Source organism: Enhydra lutris, unplaced genomic scaffold (genome assembly GCF_002288905.1).
Source record: "Enhydra lutris kenyoni isolate GAN:26980312 unplaced genomic scaffold, ASM228890v2 scaffoldscaffold20, whole genome shotgun sequence".
NCBI lineage: Eukaryota > Metazoa > Chordata > Mammalia > Carnivora > Mustelidae > Enhydra > Enhydra lutris.
The window spans coordinates 16,489,549-16,515,782 of record NW_019154104.1 but is presented as its reverse complement, the minus strand read 5'-3'; the positions used below and the strand labels follow the sequence as shown (position 1 = coordinate 16,515,782).

The window sequence follows — 26,234 nt, the reverse complement described above, 5'->3', positions numbered from 1 at the left end:
GAAGAGGTCTGATGTGCATGACTCTGGGGACAGCGGGATGGAATATTTGAAATTGGGCCATCTTGGAAAATCCAGGACATCTCTCTTCCTGGGGCTGGTGAGGGGCCTGAGGCTGGCTGGCGGATGGAGAGACTTAGTGAAACTCCTTCCAAGAGTCATATTATGGCTTTTATAGAAGATCCTGACTTCCTGTTACCTTATTTTGGGTGAAACGAGGACCCTGGCCAGTACTTGGCTGCCCAGTGTGGCCTTTTGGAAACATTGCCCAGAAAACTGGCTTCGTGGGAAGCTGTAGAGCTAATTTTCTGGAGCGTCTCCCTCTTGGCCCTGTACCTGGGTCTAAAATCACGTGGTCTAAGTTTCCTGGGCCCCAGCTGATGCCAGCCTGCTGGTCTTAACCTGAGCCATGGTGGGGGGTGTGTGTGTGACACATTTCTTCTTGCCCTTCTGATGTTTTCTGCTCATAAAAAAAACAAACACCACTTCCCACTTTTACACACATGCGCGTGCGCACGCACACACACACGCAAATATAGACATACCCTGAAAAACCAGACCATACAGAGCTGGAGAAACTTTTTTCCAGATTATTTTTCCTTTTCTAGACAGGGACATCGATATATTTGAATCATGGGCCGACAGTAATTAAAAAGCACATAACTAGTCATTTTAAAATGCAGCTGTTTTACTTAATTGATTTTGTCGCCAGACCCAGAGGAAAAAAAGAGGAACAGGGGAAAGACAGGCTTAGAAGGGGAGACAGGTTTCTGCGAGCGACTGGAGGCAGCCGAGGGCCCTGCATCTAATTGCTGTCCGTGCTGCAGTTGGTTTCCGCTAATGGCTTTCTGCTCAGAGGGCTGGGGGCTGGGCCCGAGGGGAGGGCGGCGTTGGTGTCAGCTGCATGGGGGGTATAATTCTGCTTTCGGGACAGGGTCTATTTTTCCTTACTATCTATCAGCGTAAAGTACTTCCACTGAGCACTTTGAATCAAGGTTCCATTTAGAGATACTTTATTCATATTTAATTACAGGCTGCCGCACCAATCTTTAATTACCTTTTTTATAAGCCAGCTAGGAACATTCACTAGCAATCAATTATTGTGTGTGTGTGTGTGTGTGTGTGTGTGTGTGTGTGTGTGTGTAAGCACAGGAGGGTGTGGGGGTGTGACTTGCTTCCTGATAGAGGGGAAAGGATGGCTGCAGGGGCCCTGGGGAGGTGGTGGGCGGGCAGGGGTGGGGTGGGGAATCTGCCCAAGAGGTTCCTTGTGCAGATTGGGTGGTGCATTTCCCATGCCTCTCTTTGCTGCCACTGGTCAAGCTGGGATTAGGGCAGGTCCTCACAGCTGGGGCCTCTTTCAGGGTGCTGTGTTGGTACCTGGGCTGAGGTGGTATTCTGAGCTCCAGACCCCCTGCCTGCCCTGGTGGAGACAGCGAACGGTGGGAGGCCCCCTTCTCAGTCCCTGGGGATATGGCAGACCAGGCTTCCTCTTACCCAGGGACGGGGAAATGCTTGCCTCAGCCCTTTCCTTCCTTCACCTCTCCCTGGAGTGCTCCTGGCAGCTGTTCTTGCCACACAGCCCTAGTGATGCCGTGTCACTCTTCAGTTGCAGTGACTCTGCAACGTCCCTGCAATGACACTGGTTTGAAGCCTGGCTGTCCTTCTTAGGAAATGAACCAGTGTTCCCAGGGAGCCACGTGGAGGCTTGGGGTGAGGAGTAGAGTCAAGTGACCCCCCCCCAAGTCCTTTTGCAGTGGGCAGAGGGGGCCATTCCAGCTGCCTGGGAAGGTCTGAGTTTGCAGATCTGCTCCAGAAAGCATTCTCCTTGGTGCTCCTTCAGGAACAACCAGAGGGTTTCTAAAGGCAGTTCTTGCTCATTTCATTATGTAATGGCTCGGAATGTTGCTGAAGTCTACCTCCCTTCTATTCCTGGATCCCTGTCCCAGCAGGAGGGCACTGAGGGGAGGGGTAAGGGGAGGGAAAGGAACTCACACTTATTGAGCCTCTTGGGGGTACGCGGCACCATGCCTGTGTTTCTTTCGTCTAATCCAGATGGGGCCTGAGAACTCTCAGTCAGAGCCCCTTCATTCCTGTGTGACAGAAAGCAACTCAAACTGATTTAAGCAAAAAAGGGAATTATAGGGTGAGTCTTCAGGCATGGCTAGATCAAGGGGCCCAACCTTGTTGACCAAGATTCACTCTGTCTCTTGGCTCTGCTTTCCTCTTTGTTGCTACTCTGGGATTCCTGGTAGCTCCAGACCTCGACTTTTTACCTTCAAGTTCAGCAGAGAGAAAGAATCTTTTCTCCCACAGTTCGAACAAAAGTGAAACAGTTGAGTCTGATTAGATCAGTTGGGTGACATGTCCATCTCTGAACCCATCAGCATGACCTAGGGTATTCAAGTTTCTGATTGGCCAGGCTGGGGTCTCACACCCACGCTGGTTAATGGGTAGAGTCCACCTGGGTAAATCCTACACAGGACATGTGCTTTTACTCTGGGGGCCTTTAGACTAGGAGGGGTGTGGGAGCTGGAAGGTCCATCCTTGAAAAGGAAGAAAGTTGATTCAGTTCCTCTCCAAGGGATTCAGTCTTTCAACAAATATGTATTTGCCACAAGCTAGTTCCAGTGCTATTCTTTTTTTTTTTTTTTTAAGATTTTGTTTATTAGTGTATATGAGAGAGAGAATGAGCAGGGAGAGCACCAGAGGTAGAAGCAGACTCCCCACTGAGCAAGAAGCCCGACGCGGGGCTGGATCCCAGGACCTTGGGATCATGACCGAAGCCGAAGGCAGACGCTTAACTGACTGAGCCACCCGGGTGCCCCTCTGGTGCTATTCTAAGCATAGGGAATTCAGCAGCTAATAAGACAGACAAAATTCTCTGCCCACTTGAAGGTGATGTTCTAATGGGGTCTACAGGGATGGTGGTTCTTTTGTTCTTCCAAGCCAAGCCCAAGTCCAGGATAAAGGGAGAGACCTAGGATGATTGATGTGGGGACAATCTGGTCCTCAGGGAACCTCAAACTCAGGAGGGAAGGAAAAAGGCAAGTTTGTGGTTGGGGAAGGATGGGAAGAAGTAGGCATGGGGAGAGGCACAAATAAAAACCCAGTGAAGAAGAAGGAGGCCAGGGAAGCCAATCCGTACCCATCTCCCGTGACAGAGAAGTGTGGTCCCCTCCCATGTTGCCTGGACCTTTGGCTTCCGAAGGATGTTGATAAATGGGATGGAGTTTAGTGAAAGCTACAAAAATGATGACAGGGCTGGAGGGAGTGATTTATGAGGGAGATTAGCAAGGTGTCGGCACAGCCTAGTAAGCAGAGGGATGGGATGGTGGCCGAGGGTCGTCTGACTGCTGAAGTCCAAGGAGAGGAGGGGGCCGAAGGGCAGGAGAGAGTGCCTGATGCAGAAAGGGCCTGGGGGAAGCAGGGGCATGGATGGATGGGCCTCAGGGTGAGAGCCTAGGGGATGTGAGAAGGAGGACCATGGGACTAATCCTGTGTGTACACATTCATATGTGTGTGTGTGTGTGTGTGTGTGTGAGAGAGAGAGAGAGAGAGAGAGAGAGAGAAGGAGAGAGAATATGTCTGGACCTTCTAGGATTGGAAAGCTATACAGGGATTTCAAAAAGTGGAGGGGGTCAGAATTTCAGCCTTGGACATTTTTACAGAAGGCTTTTGGGGGTCTCCTTCTCATCTGGTAAAATATTACCACCTGGACCATGTAGGTGTGATTCCTCAAGTCACAAAGACTTTTTTCCCTTCAGGAAAATTTGGTTTGGCATTTCTAAAAGGGAAGGAGGGAAGGAAGAAGGGAAGAGAAGACAGAAGAGTAAGGAGCACATATTCCGTTTTGTAGAGGAAGGGCGAGGGGTCTGCCCAAGGCCACCTTTGGGTGACATTGCAGGTGGGGACCAAAAGTGAGGCTGGGGTGTGTAGCCCTGGGGTCTCTGCCAGTTGGCCAGCTGAGGGTGGGTTTGGGGACCTGTGTTGAGCTGCTGTTCGGGCAGGAACAAGAGGTGGCTACTGCATTTGGAACCTCCAAACTGGGGTCCCTTGAGCTCTTCCATGTTGGTGGATTGGAGTATCTGATCCCTGTATTGGGCTGTCTGGGGCCGGGGTTCTGTTAACTCTTGATTTCATATACCTGTATAACAGCCTTGGGGTGCAGTGGTGCGTAACTAAATGAGCAGATAGTCCTCAGTTCTGAACGTTCTGGACAACACTTCTTTGGCCTTGAATGGAGGTGCTCAGGGCACCCATGCATGTGTATGTGGACACCCCTCCACATGTGTTTTCTCTCTCGCTCCCTCCGTACGCCTGCTGTGAATCTCCATGGCAGCAAAGAGCCCGCACAAGGCATTGGGTTGGCGTACAACTGGTAGAGCAGAAAATCTATTGGCCTGGCCCGTCCCCTCTCACTGACCTGAGTCATCTTAATTACTCTGTCCTCTCTCCACTCTTGACAGATCCATGATTTGTTTGTGAGCTTTGACGACACCCCCCTGGGGGCTGCCTCCCTGGCCCAGGTCCACAAGGCGGTGCTGCGTGATGGGCGGACCGTGGCCGTAAAGGTCCAGCATCCAAAGGTGCAGTCTCAGAGCTCGAAGGACATTCTCCTGATGGAGGTGAGAGCCTGCCCCTTCCTTTGTCCTCGCTTTATATTTCTCTGGAAACTAGCTGGCTCCAGGGACACTGGTTCAAGGCAACTGGGTGGAGTGTGACCCATTGAACAGCAGAGTGGCTGAGGAAAGCTTGAGACCATGACAAAGGAGGTGTCCTGACAATGCTGTGACTGGGGGACCCATGGCTGGGCGCGTCAGTTCGTCTTGATTTGTTCCTAGGAACTATCTGGGGATGGTCTCAGAGCATGACGTGTAGCTGCTGGGGCCAACGAGACCTCAGGTGGATGTTGAAGAAATGAGATGAACCAAAAGTGATTTCCTTGGGGGTAGAAAAGTTACATCTTAATTTGTTAAATTGTAACAAAAGGGAGCACGTGGAGAACCAAGGGATGTAAAAATGACAGGAAGATCCCATAGAAACATTTACGCAGATTCCGTGTTTGCTTATCTCCTGTTCTGAGTGAACAAGCTTGTCCACCTAAAAATGTTCCTGGGAGAAGCCCAGGTGGAGACTATATCTCTGGACTTTTCTTGTTCTGTCCCCAGAGCAAGGGAGGGTGAGGCGGGTACTGGTTGGGTGGTGGCCACAGCCTGGCCCCGGGAGGGCGGGTGTTTCACCTTCCAGTGTGTCCCTCCCCTTCTCTGCGGGCTGCCTTCCCCTGTTCTCTTTCCTCACTCTGGGCTCATAGTCTGTTTCCTCAGTTCTCCCTGACTAAGCTCCGAACATGCATGGAAGGTCACTTTTGCACCAGGTGCTAGGTGGGTCGTGAGGGGAGTGAGGGAGCTCCATCTTCATCCCCGGGAGAATTCCCTGTTTAGTGGAAGGGCAGGTCTGTACACCAACAGCCACGGTGTGGGGATGTGAGCTCCGCCAAAGGGATGTGTGCATGGTGCCCTCAGCACATGGTGCGTTGACAGGTGTGTTGGGGGCAGGGCTTCATGGAGGGGCCCGTGAGACGGCGGGGCAGGGGAAGGATAGCCAGCCTGTGCGGAGGTCCAGTCTTAGAGGAACAGGGTGGGCTTGGAGAAGAATTGAGCTGGTTCAGTTGCTATGGCTGGGAGTGGCTGCAGAGGGGGCTGGGAAGGTAGGCAGGGACCACACAGAGGGCCTGATCTTCCAGGCCAAGGCACAGAACAGCATACACAGCAAATCTGGATCTTCTGTGGACCCAAGCAGATGTGATTCTCTCCTGTAGCCAGCAGGGAACTATTTGAAAATTTTAAATCAGGGGAATGTCGTGATCAGATGTACATTAGAGACAAAAGTCTGTTGGCAGTCTGGAGGATGTATAGGAAGGCAGAAAGACTGTATTTAGGGCGACTAATGGAGGAGCTGCTGCACTGGTCTGAGCCAACAATAACAATGTGACCCAGGGCAGTGTAGTGGGAGTGAAGGGGAGGCATGAGCCGAGGGGCGGAGTCATCAGGACATGGTGAGCAGCTTTCCGTGCGGTGGAGGCAAATAATGGTAGGAATGAATGGAAGGAGAATAAAACAAATTGTAGGTTTCTGGCTTACATGGTTAGGTTTGGGTGCCTTTCACCAGTGTATCAGTTGGGGTCCAGTTGGGAAGGAACAAAATCACGCTACGAATTTCCAGCAGACGGAATTTAAAAGAGAAAATGGGGCTCTCATGGGTGGGAATTGCGGAGAAGCAGATGGGAGGGTGACACCGTTACCAACGGCTGGAAGCCACTGCCACCCTCAAGGTGGAGGGACAAGGAGAAGAGGTGGTTCCCTGGGGTCGGCAGCTGGGGTCACCTGGTAGAGCCAGCCCCTTGCGGGGGTGGGGGTCCTTTGGCAGGTGGATCACAGCCTCAGAGCCCCTCACCTGGGAGGCGGGGCTGCAGATGCTGTTTGAGGCAGCCGGTTTCCACCTCCTTCTCTCCGCCAGTCTCCCACCAGTGCTGCCCTCGGGCCAAGGCTAGATGGGAAATGCAGTTCCTTATGAGAGTGGTGGGGTCAGGGTGCTCTCACAGCCGGGTGGAGTGGGACATGGGGCCCCCACGAGAGCTTGGGTACTGCCGTCGGGAGACTGGATCAGGCTTTGCTCTGGCGGTCTCCATTCCGGCTGGAACCACAAGTGTGGGATTTAGCAGCAAGGGGACTCATGGTGGGTAGGTGAGTCTGGGGGAGTAGTTGAGGTGACTTGGAAGGGCGGGGCAAAGAGAAAAGGAGAGGACAAGGGGAGCTGTGAGGAATACTGTCATCGGGGGAGTACGCCCAGGAAGTTAAACTCCTGGGGGAATGGAGATATGGAGAAGTTACGGCCAGACAGATTGGAGGAGAACCAGTGTTGCTACATTCCATGGAAACAACTTCGAGAAGAGAGCTAGAAAACATAGCAGCTTAAAACAACGGGTGTGTGTGTGTGTGTATTTTTTTTTTTTTTTAAGATTTTATTCTAGAGAGAGAGCCAGAGAGGGAGCAGGAGCAGGAGGAGGGGCAGAGGGAGAGGGAGAAGCAAGCTCCCCGCTGAGCAGGGAGCCCAACAGAGGGCTTGATCCCAGAACCCCAGGATCGTGACCTGAGCCGAAGGCAGACACTTAACCAACTGAACTACCCAGGTGCCCCCAGCAGTTGTGTGTTTTGCTCCTGAATCTGCAGTTCGGGCAGGGCTTGGTAGAGACACTCGTGAATTTCGTGTGGTGCCGGCTGGATGGTCTGACGGAACCGGAGGGTCTACTTCCAGGTGGCTCATTCACGTCGCTGGCAGCTCAGCTGAGGCTGGGGGCAGGGCCTTGGGTCCTTCCAGATAGGTCTCTCCGCAGCTGTTGGGGCTTCCTTGCAGCATGGCAGCTGGGTTCTAAGAGTGAGTGTCCCACGAGCATAAGGCAGAAAGCACATGACCATGGTATGACCCTGCCTTGGCAGGCACATAGCACTACTTCTTCCTTACTCTGTTGGTAAGAATAAGAGTCACAGAGTCTCCTTTAGTTTAAAGGGGTGGGGGGCAGGAGGTACTCTACTTCTTGATGGGGGTGTGACCAGGTTCTAGAAGAGCATCAGAATGGGAGGTATTGTTGCAGCCATTTGGGAAAATACAGTCTGCCAGAATTACTCCGTGTTGTCAAATGGGAGATAAAATTAGCAAAGCTCCGGAAAAGGCCTCTCGGATTTGGTGACTGAGAGTCCTTGGGGTGAGTAAGGAGACTGGGTTGAGGGGGTGGGAGTAAACTGAGGCCCCAGGGAGTGGAGATGGTTGACATAGAATACTCAGGTGTCACTCAGGTGATGTCAGGAGGGTCCTGTGTGCTGTTTAGAGCAAAGCTCAGGATCAGAGGTGGGGACAGGATCAGGCTGTCCCTGAGGGGGTGGGTGGCCATGGATTGGTTGGGGGGTGGTGCTGGAGATCAAGGAGAGGGAAGTAACTGGCAGGTTTGGTCCTGAGGGTGACTCCAGGGATTGGGCTGTAAGGACCCGGGTGGAAGCACTAGCCTCGGTCAGTCTTTGTTCGGAGCCTGGAGCAAGGTGGTGAGGCTGCGCGCAGATGAGTGTAGGGGGCAGGGAGGATGGCGGAGGGAAAGTGGGCAGCTGAGTTGTAACCAGCCTGATCGCCCTATTTTTTTTTTGCTGCAGTAGGAGGCAAGACCATCTGCTGAGAATGAGGGGGTAGGAGGTGGCATTGGAGGCCGGGGGTGGGGGTGAAGGTTTGGAATAGCTGCTCCGTGTGACGGGAAAGGGAGCTGACCAGGGCTCGGGAACGGGGTTCCTGAGTGGCACCAGGCTTCCTTCTGGAAACGCGAGTTTTCTGGAGCACCTGTCAGTAGCTACGCAACACCTGTCAGTAGCTACGCAACAGCCACAGTTGGGAGTGAACTGGGAGTCTCGGAGCATCCCTGGGTGTCTTCAGACCCAGCAGCCACTCCTGTGTCGGGCAGGAACCTGCCTCTCCCCAGCGGTGCCACTGCGACCCACCTGGGCTGGAAGGACAGCTGACACCGTTTCTCTACGCAGAGACGCGCTGACTCCCTAAGTACTGGCTGTCGGCAGGTCAATGGCAATGATAGTGCTCATAAAGATTTGGCATCTTCCTCCAGGAGATAAGCATCAGACGCTTTCCTTGGGAAGTACGGCCTGGCAGTCGCGTGCGGAGGACAGAGGGGTCGTGCACGGTGGCTGAGGCCGAGGTCACCACCTCCACGCACTGTCAGCATTAACAGCAGCACCACGGGCTTGGTCTCTGGTGGAAAACAGCCTCCTTGGCTCAGCCTTCTCTGTAAAACGAAGAGGAGCCTAACTGGGAAGCTCATCTCATTTTATATTTGAAATGAGTCTTATAATTTTGTTCCTGAGTGCTAACCCAGAATAGTACCCCAGAAAGGTTCTCATGTGTGTTAGTAGGAGAAGAGTGATTTCAAGGGGGGGCATAAGGCCACCTTAGCCACCGACAGCTTGAGGACAGGGTGAGGAAAAGCGTAGCTTTCTGGTGCTTCTCTTTATGACCGCTGCAGGTGCTTTCTGTCCTCGTGCCTCTCTCCCACTGCCCACTGTTGTCCCTCTCTCTTCTCCCCACTGTGCGATGCCTCCCAGCATCGTCTTGAGAGGAAGATGATCTGACTAGAGTGATTCCTACTAAGGAGAGAGTGACTAATAGGGGGTAACCTTTGACTATTTGCAGTTGAAGAGGTGAGCTGCTTAAATCCACATACATACCTGCTGTAAAGTCAGGTGTGGGAGTGAGGGTTTTGAGAGTGAGAAAGTGGGGGACTGCTACGGGTTGTATCCATTAAGATGCTATAGGCTGCAAGTACCGGAAAAATCCAACTAAAAGTGGCGTAAATAATAGTAACTTCTATTATGTCACATTTCCAGACACCTAGAAGTAGTGTGGCTGTTCCAAGGTTGACTGATCCAGCACTTCAGTATGGTTTTTAAGGACCCAGTTTCCTTTTGTCTTCTACTCTGGTTTGTTCTGCTCAAGTAGTGCTCCTCACGGTCCCAAAACAGCTGCAGCAGTTCCTGCTGTTACAAGTAGACAACATCCAGTGCCAAAGAGGGCCTGTTTCTTCCACTATATTCCTTATCAAAAAGGAGCCCTTTCAATAGCATTTCCTTCATTTTTCATTGGCCAAAAGTAGGCCACATGCCCAAGTATAAGTCAGTCTTGGTGAGAGACAGGAGACGGATCATGATTCACCTTCTCAGGCTAAGACCTGCCTTCCTTGAAGGACATGAGAGATGCACAGAATTGGGGTTCTGTTAACCAGGAAGTGAGGGAAATGGCTTTTGGGTTGGCACCTACTAGCACATGCCACCTTTGTGTTTTGTGTCTCCTGAGAACCTGGCACTCCGCTTGGGGCAGGGGACAGTCTCTCGGATAGACTATTGAATGATGCCCAGAGGGTGGGAGCCAAGTCTCGGTGAATGGGGTTTGATGTACCTGATGGTGTTGGTGACTTTGCACAAAAGAGAAAGGCACAGCCAAGTGTGTTTTTCAGCTTTGTCATTATCACCTGATATTGTCCCTTTAATAGTTGGGGCAACTCTACTTCTAGATGCACGGCCAGTGACTCTTATTGATTTGAGTGGCTGTCCAGAGCCAGACTAATTGGGCCCAGAGATTGGAACAATGATTCAGCAGGAAGGGGTGAACTGACAAGGCAGAGTCTGTTCGTCTGCTGGCGGGCTGGCTTTGCAGCAACACTTGCCCACAGTAGCAGGGAGCTCAGCGGGCTGGATCTCACCGCCATTCTCACTGTCAGAGGGCATGGCAGACTCAGAGGGCCTGCGCGCTGGTGGTGAAGCCATAATCCCCCGGTCCCAGTAGCACCACCCCGTATCACTTCCTGTTCCCTCGTAAGCTTCTGGAATTGATGATGACCCCCCCCCCCTTGCTCTGTTACTCCCTAAAGCATCTAACTCCTGCTCTCCACATGACACCTGTCCCCAAGACACTCTCCCACATGGGGGTGGGACTCCAGTCTGAGTACCAAATCCGATCCACTGTTTGATATCATCTGGCCCATGCCAAGGGTCTCTAAAAATAAAGGCCTGTCACGGTCATGTCGTTGACTTTTTTTGAACAACATTTTTAGCTCACGCTTGTCTGTCATCTTGTTTCTTTTGTGAATGTGTTGATTGAACAGTGGGTGGCTAGTAATGTTTGTGTTGGCACAGACGCCAACAGCTGATTTTATTTTCTAAAATACATTTTAAAAACCCAGAGATGTAGACTATCTCATGGAAGTTTCTCTTCACCCTATAATTCTGTTTCGTAAAAAGTGTGCACTTTAATAACTTATCGGAATAAAGATAAGCCCCATGAATGGCAAGTTGTTTACATCACTCCGAATTGACTTTCGATCCTTGTCGAACATCCATTTTTACCAGTTTGGGTCCATGCAGGCATTCTGTTTAGCGTGCTGTTTTCCCATAGAGCGTTATTTCTTTTATAAGATGTAATAACTTAATAACAGTCTTATTTTGGTTGCAGTTTTAACAGTCCACAGTGGTTCTTTTTACGCCTTATCTCACACTTCCTATTGTATTATCCTGTATTGCGTTGCATGAGTCAGGGCTGCGCAAAGAAAGGAGTGAGAAAACCCTGGGTCCAAGTCCCGCATTTGAAATGACAAGCTCTGTGACCTTGAGAAATGCTTTAACCTCCCGGAACCAGTTTCTGGTTTCAAAAAATTGATTTTTTCCTCCTGTGAGCCAATCACCCCATAGGAAAATATTTTCATTATTTCACCTTGAAGGAAATGTTAAATTTTTTTTTAAGATTTTATTTACTTATTTGATAGACAAAGATCACAAGTTGGCAGAGAGGCAGGCAGAGAGAGAGGGAGAAGCAGACTCCCTGCTGAGCAGAGAGCCTGTTGTGGGACTCGATCCCAGCACCCTGGGATCATGACCTGAGCTGAAGGCAGAGGCTCTCACCCACTGAGCCACCCAGGTGCCCCGGAAATGCTAATTTTTGAACATGCCTTGATTGACTTACAAGATTTCAAATCGCGTAGAAGATTCTCAGGCGTTCCAAAACTGTGGTCACCGAAAATTCAGAGGTAATCCCTTTCCCCGCCACAACCTCAGAAATAGAAAAACTGAATTTATTTGAGGAAGACACATGTGAACATATAATCATCTCTGGGGAGAAGACTGGCCCTCTGAAATGTTCATTTTTTCCCTTCATTTATTCACTCAGTGACTCACGTGAATATTCAGTAAACATCTGCTGAGTATAGAATACGTGCTAGGCGCTGGTGGGAACATTGGCTGTTGCAAGAATTTTATGGAGAAGTTACATTTTGGGAGAAAAATCAAAAAGCCAAATTGATAACAACACCTGTTTTATTTTAGTTGACTGCAGCTGTTGTCAAAAATGAATAACTTAAATGAATCTACTTAGGGCAGGCTCTTAGCAAGAGAATTCGATGAAAACAGAAGGTGAAATGGTTTTGTTTTATTCTCCTCAACCAAGAAAAGTCTCTAACGGCAGCAGCCCAAACCATTTTAGATTTGGACCAGATGACTCTGAACCTGACCCATTTCCCTCCCTGCCTTGAAGTTCAAGGGGTTGGTAACCCCCCAGAATTATGTACAAGATGATGTGACTATGTACATTTTCTGGGCTTCATAGCTGGCATCAAATTTTCAAATTGGTAGACTTCCTGTAAAAAGGGAGGGTATCCTTTTAGAAAGTGGTGAACCACTGACGTCCATTCCGCCAGAACCTCTCATTCTCTGTTAACGAAGGTAGTGACTCGGCCACTACCCACACGGTGCTTTAGACACCAGCTTTGTGAGTACTGTAAGTTTTTTGGGTAATGAATTAGTTTATGAATTAGTTATTAGCATATAATCAATCAAATCTTTGACTGCTTTTATGGTTAATGGCATTAGGTATTCATAATAACCAATAGTCCTAGTAATGACTTACTATATAATTGATTAGGAACAGAAAAATCTGGAAAGTGACTTTCAATGCTGTTTGAATATCAATGATAGTTTAAAATTTCACAAATAATAGTGAAGATATATTAAACGATGAGACTATATCATTTGGTTAGAAGCCTCATCCCCAGATAGAGATCCGACTAGGGTACAAGGGGCTACCTGTGTCTCCCCACATCTGGCCCTGGGTAGTCACCTGGAAGGGAATCAGGAATTCTCGACTGAACAGATGGTAAGCCTCACTGTGTTTCCCTCCCTTGCCCCTCCTGGGTGAGAACCTCTGGAATTAAGGCTGGAGCAAAATGTCCAAGAGGTTTCTCCCTGAACCCGGAGCCCCGAGAGTAGAATTCAATTGTTTTCAGATGTTGGGTGTGCACTTGGCCCTGGCCCCAGGCGAGGGAGTCTGTCTCCCGTGCACCAGCCCTGCCTCCCCTTTGGTGGCGGCTAAGGGCCATCTGAGGGCAGGGTGATGAGCCACGATGCCTTGGGGGCTGCTCGTCCCCACTGCTGGGCCCTGACAAGTGCTGTCCGGGCCTTGCTGTTGCCGCCCTTCCCGTCCAGCTTGTATGACTCAAACAGAAACAAAACATAAACTAAATCAATTATCATAAGGTCACAGGTCTAGCCCATGAAAGACTAGACAAGACTTAAAAGAAATTAGACTGCAGCTGAATGTAATTAAAAAGGGTTTTGATGGGAATGGAGTATAATAACCTTGTGTGATGATTCCTTTAGAATGGCATCTGGTACATCGTCTAGGGCATAGGGTTTAAAAACAAAGCCATAAATGCCTTGTAGTAAAAGGCCTTGCTTTAGATCTCTTTCTTTTATATTGCGTGTGCCTATCCCAGTGGTAGGCACCATACAGACCAGGGCAAAATGAAGCCTAAGACCAGGCTCGTAGCTGGGGCTCAGTGAGTCCTTCTGGGTAGATGGGATGGCATCTCCATCTGTTCAGGCTGCTGTAACAAAATGCCACAGATTGGGTGGCTTAAATGACAGACTTTTAGGGATACCTGGGTATCTCAGTTGGTTAAGGGTAGGACTCTTGATTTCGGCTCATGTCACTCATGTCATGATCCCAGGGTTGTGAGATCAAGCCCTGCCTTGGGGTCTGTGCTGGGCGTGGAGCCTGCTTAAGATCTTTCCTCTCTCTCTGCCCCTCCCCTCCCCCTCCCCTCACACTTGCTCTCACACTCTCTCTTAAAACAAAAACAACAAAACAAAAACAAAAACAGATGTTTATTTTTTGTAGTTCTGGAGGCTGGAAGTCTTAAGGACAAGATGCTGGCCAATTTGGTTCCTGGTGAGGACTTTCTTTCTGGCTTGAAGATAGCTATCTTCTCTCTGTGCTCCTACATGGAAGAGAGCACTCTGTCTCTTCCTCTTCTTACCAGCACACTAAAACCATCATAGGTGCCCCACCTTCCTGACCTCATTGAAACCTACATACCTCCCCAAGGCCCCATCTCCAAACACCATCACCCTAGGGATTAGGGCTTTGGCACTAAATTTGGGGGTGGGGGATACAAACATTCAGTCCACAAAAGGTGGGGTAGGTCTTTTGGTACCAGTGAATCCATGGGCTCATCCTTGTCTGGCATAACCAGAGGGTGGAGATGGGTTTTCTCAGAGAACTGGGACTATAATCCATATCAAGAATTTCTGGGAGGAATGGTCACTTTGAACACTGAGAGGAGGGTTTATAGTAGAACAGGAGAGTTCCTTTCTGTGTTTCTCTTGGGGAAATGCACCTCCTGTGTTCCTGGTCTCACCCTCCTCACCTACTGCAGAGCCATCACCCACGAACTTCCCAGATTCTCTTGAATCCAGAGCCCTAGGTGGGGCGGCCTCAGAACTGAGTCCCAGCCCATGGTGGGGGTCATGGCAAGTTCTGCAGATGTCACCAGGGTCCTGTTCTCTGCCAGGAACATTTAATTTCACATCATTAAACTGATAAATGCCCTATAGGTCTACTAAAATCCTGGTTTCCATCGTGTCCTTATTCAAGAATCCACAATGTGGCCAAATTACCAGAAACCTGAGCTTTTTATCCCAGTGGTCACATCCCTTATCTCTTACTCTTGCTGTCTTATCCAACCTTGTTTTGTTATTCCAATGTACTTTTTATCAAGCAATATTTTAGACATGCGGAAAGTATAGAAAATAACATTTTAAATGCTCCGGTATCAACCCCTCAGCTTAAGAAATGAACAGAGCTTCGTACAGTTGCAGCGCCCTCCCCGCTCTCTGTAAACAGGACTAAGAGGAGCACGTCTGGGAGCAGCAAGTGAACTAGAGCAAGGGTTTGGAGGCTGGGTGGACTCAAGTGGAATTCTGGTTCTGTGCGTCCTTGCTGGGAATATTTGGGACAATCCTCTAACCTCTCAGAGCCTCAACTTCCTCATCTGTAAAATGGGGATAAGGGTATACCAGCAGGGAGGTCTTGCTTCAGGCGAGGCCTGGGGACTTGTCAGTGCCCAGACCCAGGCAGGAGGGCGGGGAATGGAGCTCCCGTGATGGATGCCGTGGTCTGACTGATGGGCTCCTCGGTGGATTTCAGGTGCTTGTCCTGGCTGTGAAGCAGCTGTTTCCAGAGTTTGAGTTCCTGTGGCTGGTGGATGAAGCCAAGAAGAACCTGCCTTTGGAGCTGGATTTCCGCAATGAAGGGAGGAATGCCGAGAAAGTGGCTCAAATGCTCAAAGACTTTGACTTCTTAAAGGTAGGAGGGGCAGGGCAATGGGGGCATGGTGGTGTGGTGAGAGAGTGCTGGTCCCTGCCCTGAGCTTCCCTCCCTTGCAGGACATGAGTGGGGACGCCTCCTTCCCGAGGCTTCTTTCCGAGCCTGAATGATTTGTCCCTAGTGTTGCACATCAAAGCTCTTGAGGACAATGTTACAAAGATATACCAAATGTGATTGTTGACCTATCAGCCAAACATGTTTATTGAATGATCTGTAATTCTACGACACCGAGTGCTACCCAAGGGCCTGTAAGCTGTGGTCTCTGCCTCCGTGAAGCCTGGGATGAGGACGTTGATGACGATGGTTGCTACTGTGCTCTGGCACTGTTCCCAACACTATACGTATAATACCTCATTTAATATACAGTCAGTTCTGTTGTAATGCAATGTATGTGTTCCTAGAAACCTCCATAGTGTGCAGACTTACACAACAGAAACCACAGGGCTTATGGGGAAAATAGGGCTGGGCTTACAACGGTGCCAGCGGACACACGACAAGATGCTCACCATCACTCATTTTCAGGGGAACGCAAACCAACACCACAGTGAGATATCACCTCACACCTGTAGGAATGGCTAGAATTAAAAAGACAGGAAGTAACAAGTGTTGGGGAGGATGTGGAGAAACAGGAACCTTCCTGCACATTTGGTGGGAATGCACATTGGTGCAGCCACTGTGGGAGACGGCGTGCAGGTTCCTCAAAAAAACTGAAAACAGAACATGTGATCCAGATAGAGGCAACCCTGTGTCTATTACCGCATTATTTCCAACATCCAAGATCGGGAAGCAGCCCAAGTGCCCATCCACAGATGAATGGGCAAAGAGGATGCGGTGTGTACACAATGGACTATTACTCAGCTGTGAAAAAGAACGAGATCTTGCCATCAGCCACCACATGGATGGACTAGAGCACATAATGCTAAGTGAGATAAGTCGGACCGAGAAAGACCAATGCCTCATGATCTCGCTCGCATATGGAATGTAAGAAACAAAACAGATGAACAAACCAAAAAAGACAAAAAAAGTGGACTTAAATACAGAGAACAAACTGGTGGCTGCCAGAGGGGAGGTGCATGGAGGGATGGTGAAATAGACAATGGGGTAAAGAGTACAGTCACTGGGGATGTGTAGAACCTTTGAATCATCCGCCTGTACAAATTGTAGCACTGTTCGTTATACTTCAGGAGAAAATAAAATAGACAACTCACAAAAGAGAAAATGCAAATCTAAAACAATGTCACCAGTGACACAGAAAATAAAAGAAGGTGGGAGTCTACTAGAAACAGCGTAGTTTTACGCACGTTACATGGCTAAGAAGTACGTAAGACCACCGAGCACGTAGTGCCCCATCCTGACAGCTGCTTGTGAAAGTGAGCGCGGCTGGAGTTGCCGCTTGTGCCTTAGTGTGCGGTGGTGGGAGGCCGGTCATCTGGGCATGGCGGAAATTTGTAACCCAGATGTGCGTGGGCGGGACTCATGGTGCCTGTGGCAATGTTGGGGTGTGTGTGTTTTGTGTATGCCCGGGTCAAGCCCTCCCGAGGGAAGCCGTTTCCTGCGTTCACGGGGTGTTTCCTGGGGAGGATGGCTCACATAAGCCAGTGCAAGATTTACATTATGATCGAAGTGCCCCCCTCCCCCGCAGTATATCAATCACATTTAAAAAGTTTGTGTTTTCGAGTGTTAGAGAAGAACTGCCTGTCTGATGTAGAAGACTCTGTGGGAAACAACATCAGATGATACAAAGTGGCAGCTTTGCAAGAGGTCCTCCATTCAGGAGAAGGGACTCCCATGGTCCTTCAGGGCAGGGCAGGCTCTGCTGAGGACCTGGCTCTGGAACGGGTCTTTGAGGTTGGCCCGACGTTCCCCGTGGGCTCCCTAGGCTTCTCCCTAGATTGATGCACACCACTGTTCTTCCAACATGCGTGGTCCTTCGCGGGTCTTGGGCCCTTTTACCCTGGGGGTTTCTCTTCATGATACAGGAGTTGGGCCCCTCTGGTACCCTCTGCATAGAGAGCTTGGCTTTCAAGTCTTTGAAGAGATCAGCCCTTCTCTCTTCACAGGAAGCCTGGAGCGTGCGGGAGGGGAAGTCATAGACCCGCTAGAAGCTCCAGGTGCTCGTTCCAGAGCAAATAGGTGGCGCTGTTCTTGGAGGGGGGCGGCGGTCTCAGTACCTTGAACTCGGAGGTCTCTTGCTCTTGACTGAAGTGTTCATGTGGCTTCTGAAGACATCAGAAGAAATGGAGGTGGTGTTTCTACTTCTGCTAATCCAGATTTATTAACAGAAATGGGGAGACAGAGAGTGTGCCTACCCTAGGCACCTGAGACTCTGAAAGTTCAGATCATTGCAGAAAAGCCACAGCTGTGGATTGGTGTCGTGTCTTCACAGTGATGGAACCACTGGTTGAGTTTGACCCTCTGAGTGAGCTGAGAGTCAGGTCTGTCTGGTCCCCAGGATGATGTTCGACTGCCTTTGCCTCAGCTGGCCTTCACAGATGTGCGTGTCCAGACCTACTTGCACCTGTAAATCCCGACGGGCAGACTAGACCTGGTAACACTGCCCCAGCCTTGAAGTTCAAGCCACCAATTCAGTAAACACATGGCCCTCTCGCACAGGGTATCATACCAGCTCATTAGCCTGGAGCTGTGGGTTCTTAACTATGTTTGGTTCTGCTTGCCTCGTCCATGTCTTCCATTACTTTATCCCACATTTCCTGAGCATTTCCTGAGCTTGTTGTTTGGGGGGCTGGGGGGCCTGGCTGAGTAAGAGATGGTTGGCTACTGCATGAGAAAAGGTCCCATGTAGTGGGTACAGACACACTGTGTTGCCACAGTGCAGACATCTGCCATGCACAGAGGTACAGCCGATGACAGAGACTTGGCTGCATTTCTGTGCATGCCCAAGAGCAAGCCCTCCCTTCTGCTCAGGGTGAGGAGCTCAAAGGGGCAAGCGGTATTGACCAAACGTTTCTTCTGCTTCCCCGGATACTACACAGGTACCACGACATTGGCTCCTTCCCATAGCCAGCACCCCGTCTTACAGGGGATGGTCTTAGAGGAGAGCGGCTAGGGCTGCCGTCCAGATTTTCTGATTTCATCTCTGGTGCTCGCCTAAGGACATTCTGTTGCCTCTTAGCGTCAGGGGTGCTCCTCAGCACCAGAACTATGAACCAGACAAACAGAACCATCTCCTTCACCGTTCCCATGGAAACAGCAAATCATCCTCCGGCTGGGGCCACCTAGCATCTGCCAGACCGAGACATGTAATAATAACAACAACACACATTTCAGAAATGAGGACGCCAAATGGGTAAATAATTAATGTAACAATTTGACCTGCCGCTTCTAAAACCCACACACCGTTCCTAAGACAATGGTGTGACTAAGGCTCCTGAGTAATTAATTTTGCCTAAACACATAACAAGTGGGAAGCAAATTTTGCACTGTGAACCCAGTTCAGCTCTTAAAACTGGAGATAGATTGCCTTTGCACACGGGCCCCCCATCACAACATCTGTGCGTAATTAAGCCTCAGCAAAGAGTTTACCTCTCCGTGTATGAGGCACCTTCCGGTGGGGTTTCATAACCTCAGCCTGTGCTCTAAATCTCCAAGCTTCAGCCGAGCACCGATTGGAATTGTGGGGTCAGGGAGACTGGGAGAGGGTGAGAGGGCAGCCGTGCCAAACAGGACGAGGGGGTTTGTGGATCTGTCGTATGCTGTGGGGAGGCGCTGGGACAGGCAGTGAGGTCTGTGACTAGCCTGGGGGAAAGCTGGGTCAGGGGAGGAGGGAGAAGCCTTAGAAGACAGGGTCTGAGACTGGAAGAGATGAGAGTGTGCCTGGACATGGGGAGGCAGGGAAAGGGAAAGAGGTCATCTCCTGAGCGGGTCTGCTTTTGTGGGGGTGGGGGGTCACTTGTTAGAGCAAGGCAAGTATCCCGGGACTCTCCAGAAATTATGGGCAGACCTTGAGGGACGTGCATGCTTTTGGAGAAGCACCACAGCTTCCTATGAATTGCAAAGATGAAGAACCACTGATGTGAAATAATTAGGAGGAGTTATTATTTTTTATGTGCCTGTCTATGTGAGACACTTTTTAAAGTGCTTTACATGTATTTACTCCTTAATCGTTATACAGTCCCATGAGGGAAGGGCCATGATTAGCTCTTTGTCAATGGTAGGGAAATTGAGGCCCAGAGAGGTTAAACCCTTGGCCCCAGGTTACACAGCTTCTGGTAAGGGGCCGAGGCAGCTTGTGAACGGAGGCAGCCTGGCTCCCAAGGCTGCGGGTTAAATAATTTATGGGGCAGAGCTGAATTGTGCTGAACTGTCTGTAGCATCAACTCTCTGCCCTGGTCGTGTGTCAGAACCACCCGTGACCCTCTCCACGGCTGTCGTATGGCAGCTGCTGTCCATCCAGCGGGTGCGAAGTGTGTGCTGCTGTGTCGAGCACCAGGATCCCACATGTGCTAGTAGGAAGGTGGGAATGTTGCTTTGCTGTGAATGTCATCTCCATTTTACCGGTGGGAAGCTGGCACTCAGGTTATAAAACTTACCCACAGTCACACAGCTTGAAGGGAGCAAAGCCAGTGCTCTAGCCCGAGAATCTGCCTTGGGGGTCTGTGCTCTGCTTCCCTGGGCTCCCCCAGTGATGGGCATGGGCCCAGGCGAACCAGGACCTGCTTCACAGGTATGGTGACCAAAGCCCAGGAACAAAATGGAACCACGGGGTCAGGGCCAGACTATGAGGCTGAGGCCCAGGGTCTTGGGCTGGAATTTTCCATAATCTGTACCTTCCTTCTTGGGGTCAGGATTGGCCCCAGTGTGTGTGTGTTGGGGTGGGGGACAGGTGGAACCTCTGGGACTGGGGCCTCTGATCTGTAACAAGGAGATAGACTTTGGACCCAGAGTCCTGATGGCCAGGCTGTGACCCTGCCTTTGGGGTCACTGGGCCCCCTGGCCATGACCCCCCTGAGTTGAGTTTTGTTTGGGGAGCACGAGAGGGTGGTTCTCATTGCCCCTTTAGAATGATTCTTCTTCATCTTTCTCCATTTCGATGGAAAGAGCAGAAGAAGGCACGGGGATGAAACATGGGTGTTGGGGTGAATTTCGTCTTACGTTCCCAAACCCTCCTATCCACCGGGTGATTTAGGGGCAAGTCGTTGACCTTATGTCTCCTGGTCAAGCCAAGTTTCTCCTAAGCGAGCAGGGGGCAGATTTGCATTTTGTAATCATTTCCGTGATATAGTTGTCAAGGGGCAATTTGCCGTGAGCTCCCGTGACAAACCTCTCTACCTCCCAGGTTTGGTGTTGTGTCATTTCAGATCTAAGCAGCTGTGGCAGGGGCCGTTGTGTTTTCAGACAGGGACCGTTGCATTGGGAGGGAGGCTGGGGAGAAAGGTGGAGGAGTGGGGAGCGCAGCGCTCCCACCACCCTGATTAACAAGCCCAGAGAGTCTCCTGACTTTGGGTTTTCTCTTTACGTCTGTGGCTCTTTCAAGCGATTTCCAAGTTGCCCCAGGCAGGCCCAGATGGGGGTCTGACCTCCTGTCCCCAGAGCTCCAGGCGCCCACTGCCAAGCTTAGATTTCCAAACAAACTGAGAAAAGAGCTTAACCTCAAAAATATGTCCCTTCCATTTGGAAGCCACAGCCAACAACAGCAAACTTGCACTCATGTTTTTAAAGATAGCTTGTGAAAAGTGCCACACAAGACTGAATTTTAAGTTCACAGTCATAGAGAGTCACAGATGTCTCTACTAGCCCAGATTCTCAAATGGCAAGAACTACAGGCAAGTAGCAAACCATAATACCTTGACTTCAGTTGGAACCTTTGTTCCAGGGAGCCCAGAGAGTTCCTCACGTGTGTGCAGCCCCAAGCATCCTCCGAGCTCCTTCTTGAAATGGGGCAGGACCAGTCCTCTGTGATGAGGAAAACGGAGGCACTGCAGGTTAAGTGTCTGGATCAAGACATGGCAGTATTCGCAGAAGGAGGAAGGAAAATGGGTTTCTTGATTTGAAGGCTGCGGTCTTAATGCTAGGTGAATTTTGGGGATCAACATAAGGGAAGTCCTTATTCCCCCAAACCCTTGAATTAACTCTCCTTGGTTTCTTTCCCTCCCTACCTCCGTTTCTTCCTTTCTTTTTCTTTCTTTTCTCTCTCTCTTTCTTCTGTTTTGTTTTATTTGTAAGTGGAAATAAGCCCATCACAAGTTGTTGGGGACACGTGGCATGGGGATATCCCAGTCATTCCTCCCTCCTGGCAGTGGTGGCACTCTGGGGTGTCACTCACTCATATGGCAGCCCAGTAGCTCTTGGTGCAGTCCCATCTCTTGCCTCTTCATGGGGGAACATGGGGGAAATCTGTTCTCTTTTTTGCCATTGGGTGTTCTTAGAGTCAGAGGGGTTGGAGAGCATATCAGTTAGGAATGCATTTGTCGGCAGGTAACCAACAGCCCAATTTAGAGTGTCTTAAACAAAAAAAGACTAATTTTCCTCACATGGCAAGACAGCTTACAGCAGTTGCCTGCTGATACTGTGTTAGTGGTGTGATGGTATCAGGGCTGGCACCTCTGATTTTCTTGGACTTTTCCTCACGGTGGCAAGATAGCTGCTGCAGCTCCAGGAATCATATTCACTTTCAAGGTAGGAAAGAAGGGTAAGAAGAGTTGTGCCATTTACAAACATCCCCCCCTTTTTTAAGACCCCACTTATTTATTTGAGAGGGAGAGGGAGAGAGCACATATGGGCAGTGGGGAGGGGCAGAGGGGAGAGGGAGAAGCAGACTCTGTGCTGAATAGGGATCTGAATTTGGGGCTTGATCCCAGGGCCCTGATATCAAACCTGAGCCCAAGGCAGACACTCAACCCACTGAGCCACCCAGATGTCCCTCCAAACATCCCTTTTTATGAAGAAGAAAAAAAAAAAAGGCCCTAGCAGTCCTCCACATACGTCTCATAAGCCAGCACTGTGTCATGTGACCATACCTATGGGAAGGTGGGCAGGGAAAGTATGTAGTTTTTCCTGTCTCTGGGGAAGAGGACTGGGGAGAGCTTCCGGGTTAGGATCCAGCATTGCCGCAGAGGACTTGTAGGAAACGCACATGAGAAAACCCAGGACTTCCTGACTGAACAATTTATCACCCCATAAAAATTCGTTCATTTGTTCGTTCGTTCATTCGTAGACATAGACATGGAATATATCCGTTGCACCAGTGTAGAAATGGAGGCCGAGGGTTGAGATTCACATGAGGAGCCTGCAGTGGGCCTGGTGCAAGAGGGAAATAGATTTCAGTGCCAACTCTGACTCAGGTCTGGCAGGTTCCACACCTGTCCCCCTAAGTCCCAATTTTAGTTTTGGCTCTTGCTGGTGTCTAGAGGCATTGAGAAGGGTGGGGAAGCTGTTCTGTGTTCCCTGAGCAGGAAGGGGTCTCTGAAGGAGGGCCTGGGGGCCTGGCTGGTGGAGGAGGCAGCATGGCCCAGCCCGCCCCTGCCCCCCCACGCCCCCGCCCCCGTCACTGCTCGGTCCCTCTCAGGCTTTGTCTGGAGCATCTGGCCCGCCAGCCCTTCTGACCTGCCCCTGCCTCTTTCAGGTCCCCCGCATCTACTGGGAGCTGTCCACCAAGCGGGTCCTTCTGATGGAGTTTGTGGACGGCGGCCAGGTCAACGACAGAGACTACATGGAGAGGAACAACATTGACGTCAATGAGGTGAGCTTGAGTGCTCACGGCGGCTGTGCAGGGACACGGGCTTGGTCGGGGCCACCCACTGAGGGCAGGCATGTCCCTGTGAGGTCTCACTGCCTTGAAATGGAGTCTGTGGGCTGAAGAATTCCAGTGTTCCTGAGTACAAAGCATCCTTCTGGGGCGTCTAGGACAGCCCTCTGCCCTGTCTCCTAAAGCTGGGGCTGGCCATGCCCAGCGGGGTGCAGGCCCATGCTGAGCCCCTTCTTGCCCGTCGTGCCCCAACAAGTGACTGCCATCGGTCCCTGTGTCCGAACCCCACAGAGCTGAGCAGCCCCAGAGAACAGTGGTGTGAAATCCATAGGACTTACTGCTTCTGTCCCTATGGGGCTTGGGCACAACCTCCCCCTTCCTCCTGCCCTCCCCTCTCCCTGCTGCTCCCCAGAACTCAAGGGGGTCAGGCCAGCAGGGGCCAACTGCTTCTACTTCAGAGAGCTACAAGAAAAGGGAGGCTTCGGTCTCCTGCCTCCCACCCTACTGGGCTCAGGGAAAGAAAGCTGGCTGGTGTGGGGCGGCCTGTACCCCATTTTCATCTTCTTGGTTGCCGTAGGGGCCACAGGTGGGAATGGAGTTGTACTTTTTCAGCAACACCCACCATTTTTAAAGTCCCTCCTCTGAGCCTAGGTAGGGGGCTTTGGAGGGAGTCAGATGTCATTCCCTTCTTTAAGGAGCTCCCCACCTAGTGTTGCTGTTAGACCCACAGCTAAATCCTTACGAGCCCCTCTGGGCGGCAGGAGGGGTGTGAGCGAGACCCCAGGGAGCCGCTGATGGTGGTGCTTTGCTTCTGCTGCAGGTCGGCTTCTGCAGCAGGATGAGTGGGGATTTGCTGGGTGCGTGTTGCCAGGGTGGAGGAGTTGGGGGGCAATGATGGCACCGTGAGGAGGGGGAAGGGAATGGGGAAGCTTGGCAGGGTTTCCAGAGGAGTGTGGAAAAATAGGGTGGGGGCAGGTAGTGAAGACGTTGGGCAGGACCCCAAAGGTACTGGGGAGTCACGAAGGTGTCGAGGCGTGCGGTGACATGATCCTCTGCTCTGGGTAGGCGAGAGGAAGCAATGAAGAGAGGTGAATGCTCTTTCTTCCTCCCACCCCAGGTAACATATGAAGATGAGCCTGTGGTCTCAGTGGTGGGATGGGCCGGAGGAGGAAGCTCCACCTTGGCTCAGTAGATGAGTCAGTGGAATGTAGGAGAGGGTGCACGCTGGGAGCTCAGGCCTCTGAGTGCCTGTGTGACCTCTGCCAATGGGGACAACGACCTCCTTCTAAGAAGGTTGTGAGGGCCACACGAGTGCTGAGTGCCGTGCCTAGCAGGTACTTCATGCTCCATATGGTAGCAAGATTGTTGTTGTTTTTGTTCTCATCCTCAGGCTCTGTCCTTTCCTGCTTCCTCCTTTGCCTCCTTTTGCCATAAATGTTTATTGAATGCCTAATTTGCTGTACCAGGTGCTTTTTTCCATAAGAAACTTGGGAGGCAGGTCTCATTGTCTTCATTCTTCTGATGAGGAATCAGAGATTCAGAGAGGGAAGGTAACTCATCCAAGGTCACACAGCTAGTAGAGCTGGGATTGAAACCCAGGCCACCGAGTCCACTGTTTCTTAGTTTGTAAAAGGAGATTTTGCGTCAAGAGCGTAGGGCTGCCGCTGGGGACCTGCCTGGGAAGTGCTCAGGCACAGCTGGCCTTGGCCTCCTGGAAACTCAGGGAATGATGCTCCTGGAACCCTTGAGGGCCTCGGGGGGTATGTGTGTGCAGAATGGGGAAGCCGGACAGGCACCAGGCCACGCCACCCCCCCACCCCACCCCATCACCAGAGTTGCCTCTGGGGCATTTCTTTTCTTTTTTATGATTTTATTTATTTATTAGACGGAGAGAGATCACAAGTAGGCAGAGAGGCAGGCAGAGAGAGGGGGGGAAGCAGGCTCCCTGCTGAGCAGAGAACCCGATGTGGGGCTTGATCCCAGGACCCTGGGATCATGACCTGAGCCGAAGGCAGACGTTTTAACCCACTGAGCCACCCAGGTGCCCCGCCTCTGTGGCTTTTCTTGAAGAGGCCTCCCTTTGGGATTGGAAAGGACAAGAGAAGGACTGTTTTAGTTCAACCTTCCACTTTCCAGTTGGCAGGACACTCTGAGGGAGAGCTGAGGTCTTTCCCGAGGTCACTGGGCCAGTACCACAACTTGGGGCTTCCGATTCTGCTCATCACTGTTGCCTTCTGCGATGAGCCTGGGAGGGTGTTGGGGTTGAGCTCCTGCACAAGAGGGAGGGAGAGACCTGCTTGCCCATCTCCCCCAGTGGTGGTTGGGGTGGTGTGTGTCCCTAGACATCAGTCCAGGGATCCTCTGCCCGCTGGGACCCTTGGGTATAGAGTCTTTGGCTCCAGTGGGCAGTGGAGGGGGGGGGAGGGGTATCCCCTCCAGCTTTTCCTGAACAACCTTAATGGGAGCAGGGTCTCTCTGCCGGTGGCTCAGGAAAGACACCAGAGGTCTCATACCGTCCCCTCCCCCACCAGGTTCCTGACATTTACTTACTGCTGCTGCGGTGGGATTTTCATTTCGGCAGCGCCCCCAAATCCATTAATCTCTTTGGATACAGTGAGTCCAGGGCAGAGAGTGGTGTTTTATAAGAAGCAGCTTTGATTTTTCAAAGACAAGTGCAAACAGAGATGTGCTCTGCTCTAGTTGCTTCTCACGGCTGAACGAGGTGCCTGGGACAAGGGGCAGCCGGGCCAGAGGGGGTCTGTGGGAGCTGGGCAGGGTGCTGCCCTCTGAGAACCCCATTCATCTGGTCCTGCGTCTGGCCCTCTTTAAACGTCCTGGCGCATGAGGCCAGCGTTCTGGGTAGAGCAGATTTTCAGTGGACATCCTATGAGTTAGGGGAGAATACATCAGCCAGCCTTGCACCCTGGGTTAGCCTCGGGGAGGCAGGCCTGGGGCAGAGTGCTGGTTTTTTGTTTTCTGTGATCATGCAGGGTGGGGCAGGCTGATATCAGAGTGATTTGGGGAAAACAATAACAGCAATAATAATAATTACAAGCGACTAATCTGTGCCAGGCACAAGGCGAACATAATCTCTACTCCTTACAGCTCGAGGGTGAGATGGAAGACCATAAGCCCATGACTTGGTGAGAAAGCTAAAGCTCAGAGAGATTGAACCACTTGCCCAACCTCACACAGCTAGCGGGGGCAGAGCTCAGCTTTTGAACACAGGTCTGCCAGAGGCTCCTTGCTCCTCCACCTTCTCCATCCTCTC

At 51.0% G+C, this 26,234-nt stretch overlaps 1 protein-coding gene across 5 annotated transcripts in view; it reads left to right on the top strand.

Annotated features, from left to right (window-relative positions):
- Positions 1-26,234, top strand: part of LOC111148634 (aarF domain containing kinase 1) — a 121,181-nt gene that overhangs the window by 74,764 nt on the left and 20,183 nt on the right. For all 5 annotated transcript variants that reach the window (XM_022505385.1, XM_022505384.1, XM_022505380.1 and 2 more), the window contains 3 exons: positions 4,464-4,622; positions 15,079-15,237; positions 22,841-22,957. In XM_022505385.1, the coding sequence (XP_022361093.1) occupies positions 4,464-4,622; positions 15,079-15,237; positions 22,841-22,957 (435 nt within the window). The remainder of the gene's footprint in view (positions 1-4,463; positions 4,623-15,078; positions 15,238-22,840; positions 22,958-26,234) is intronic.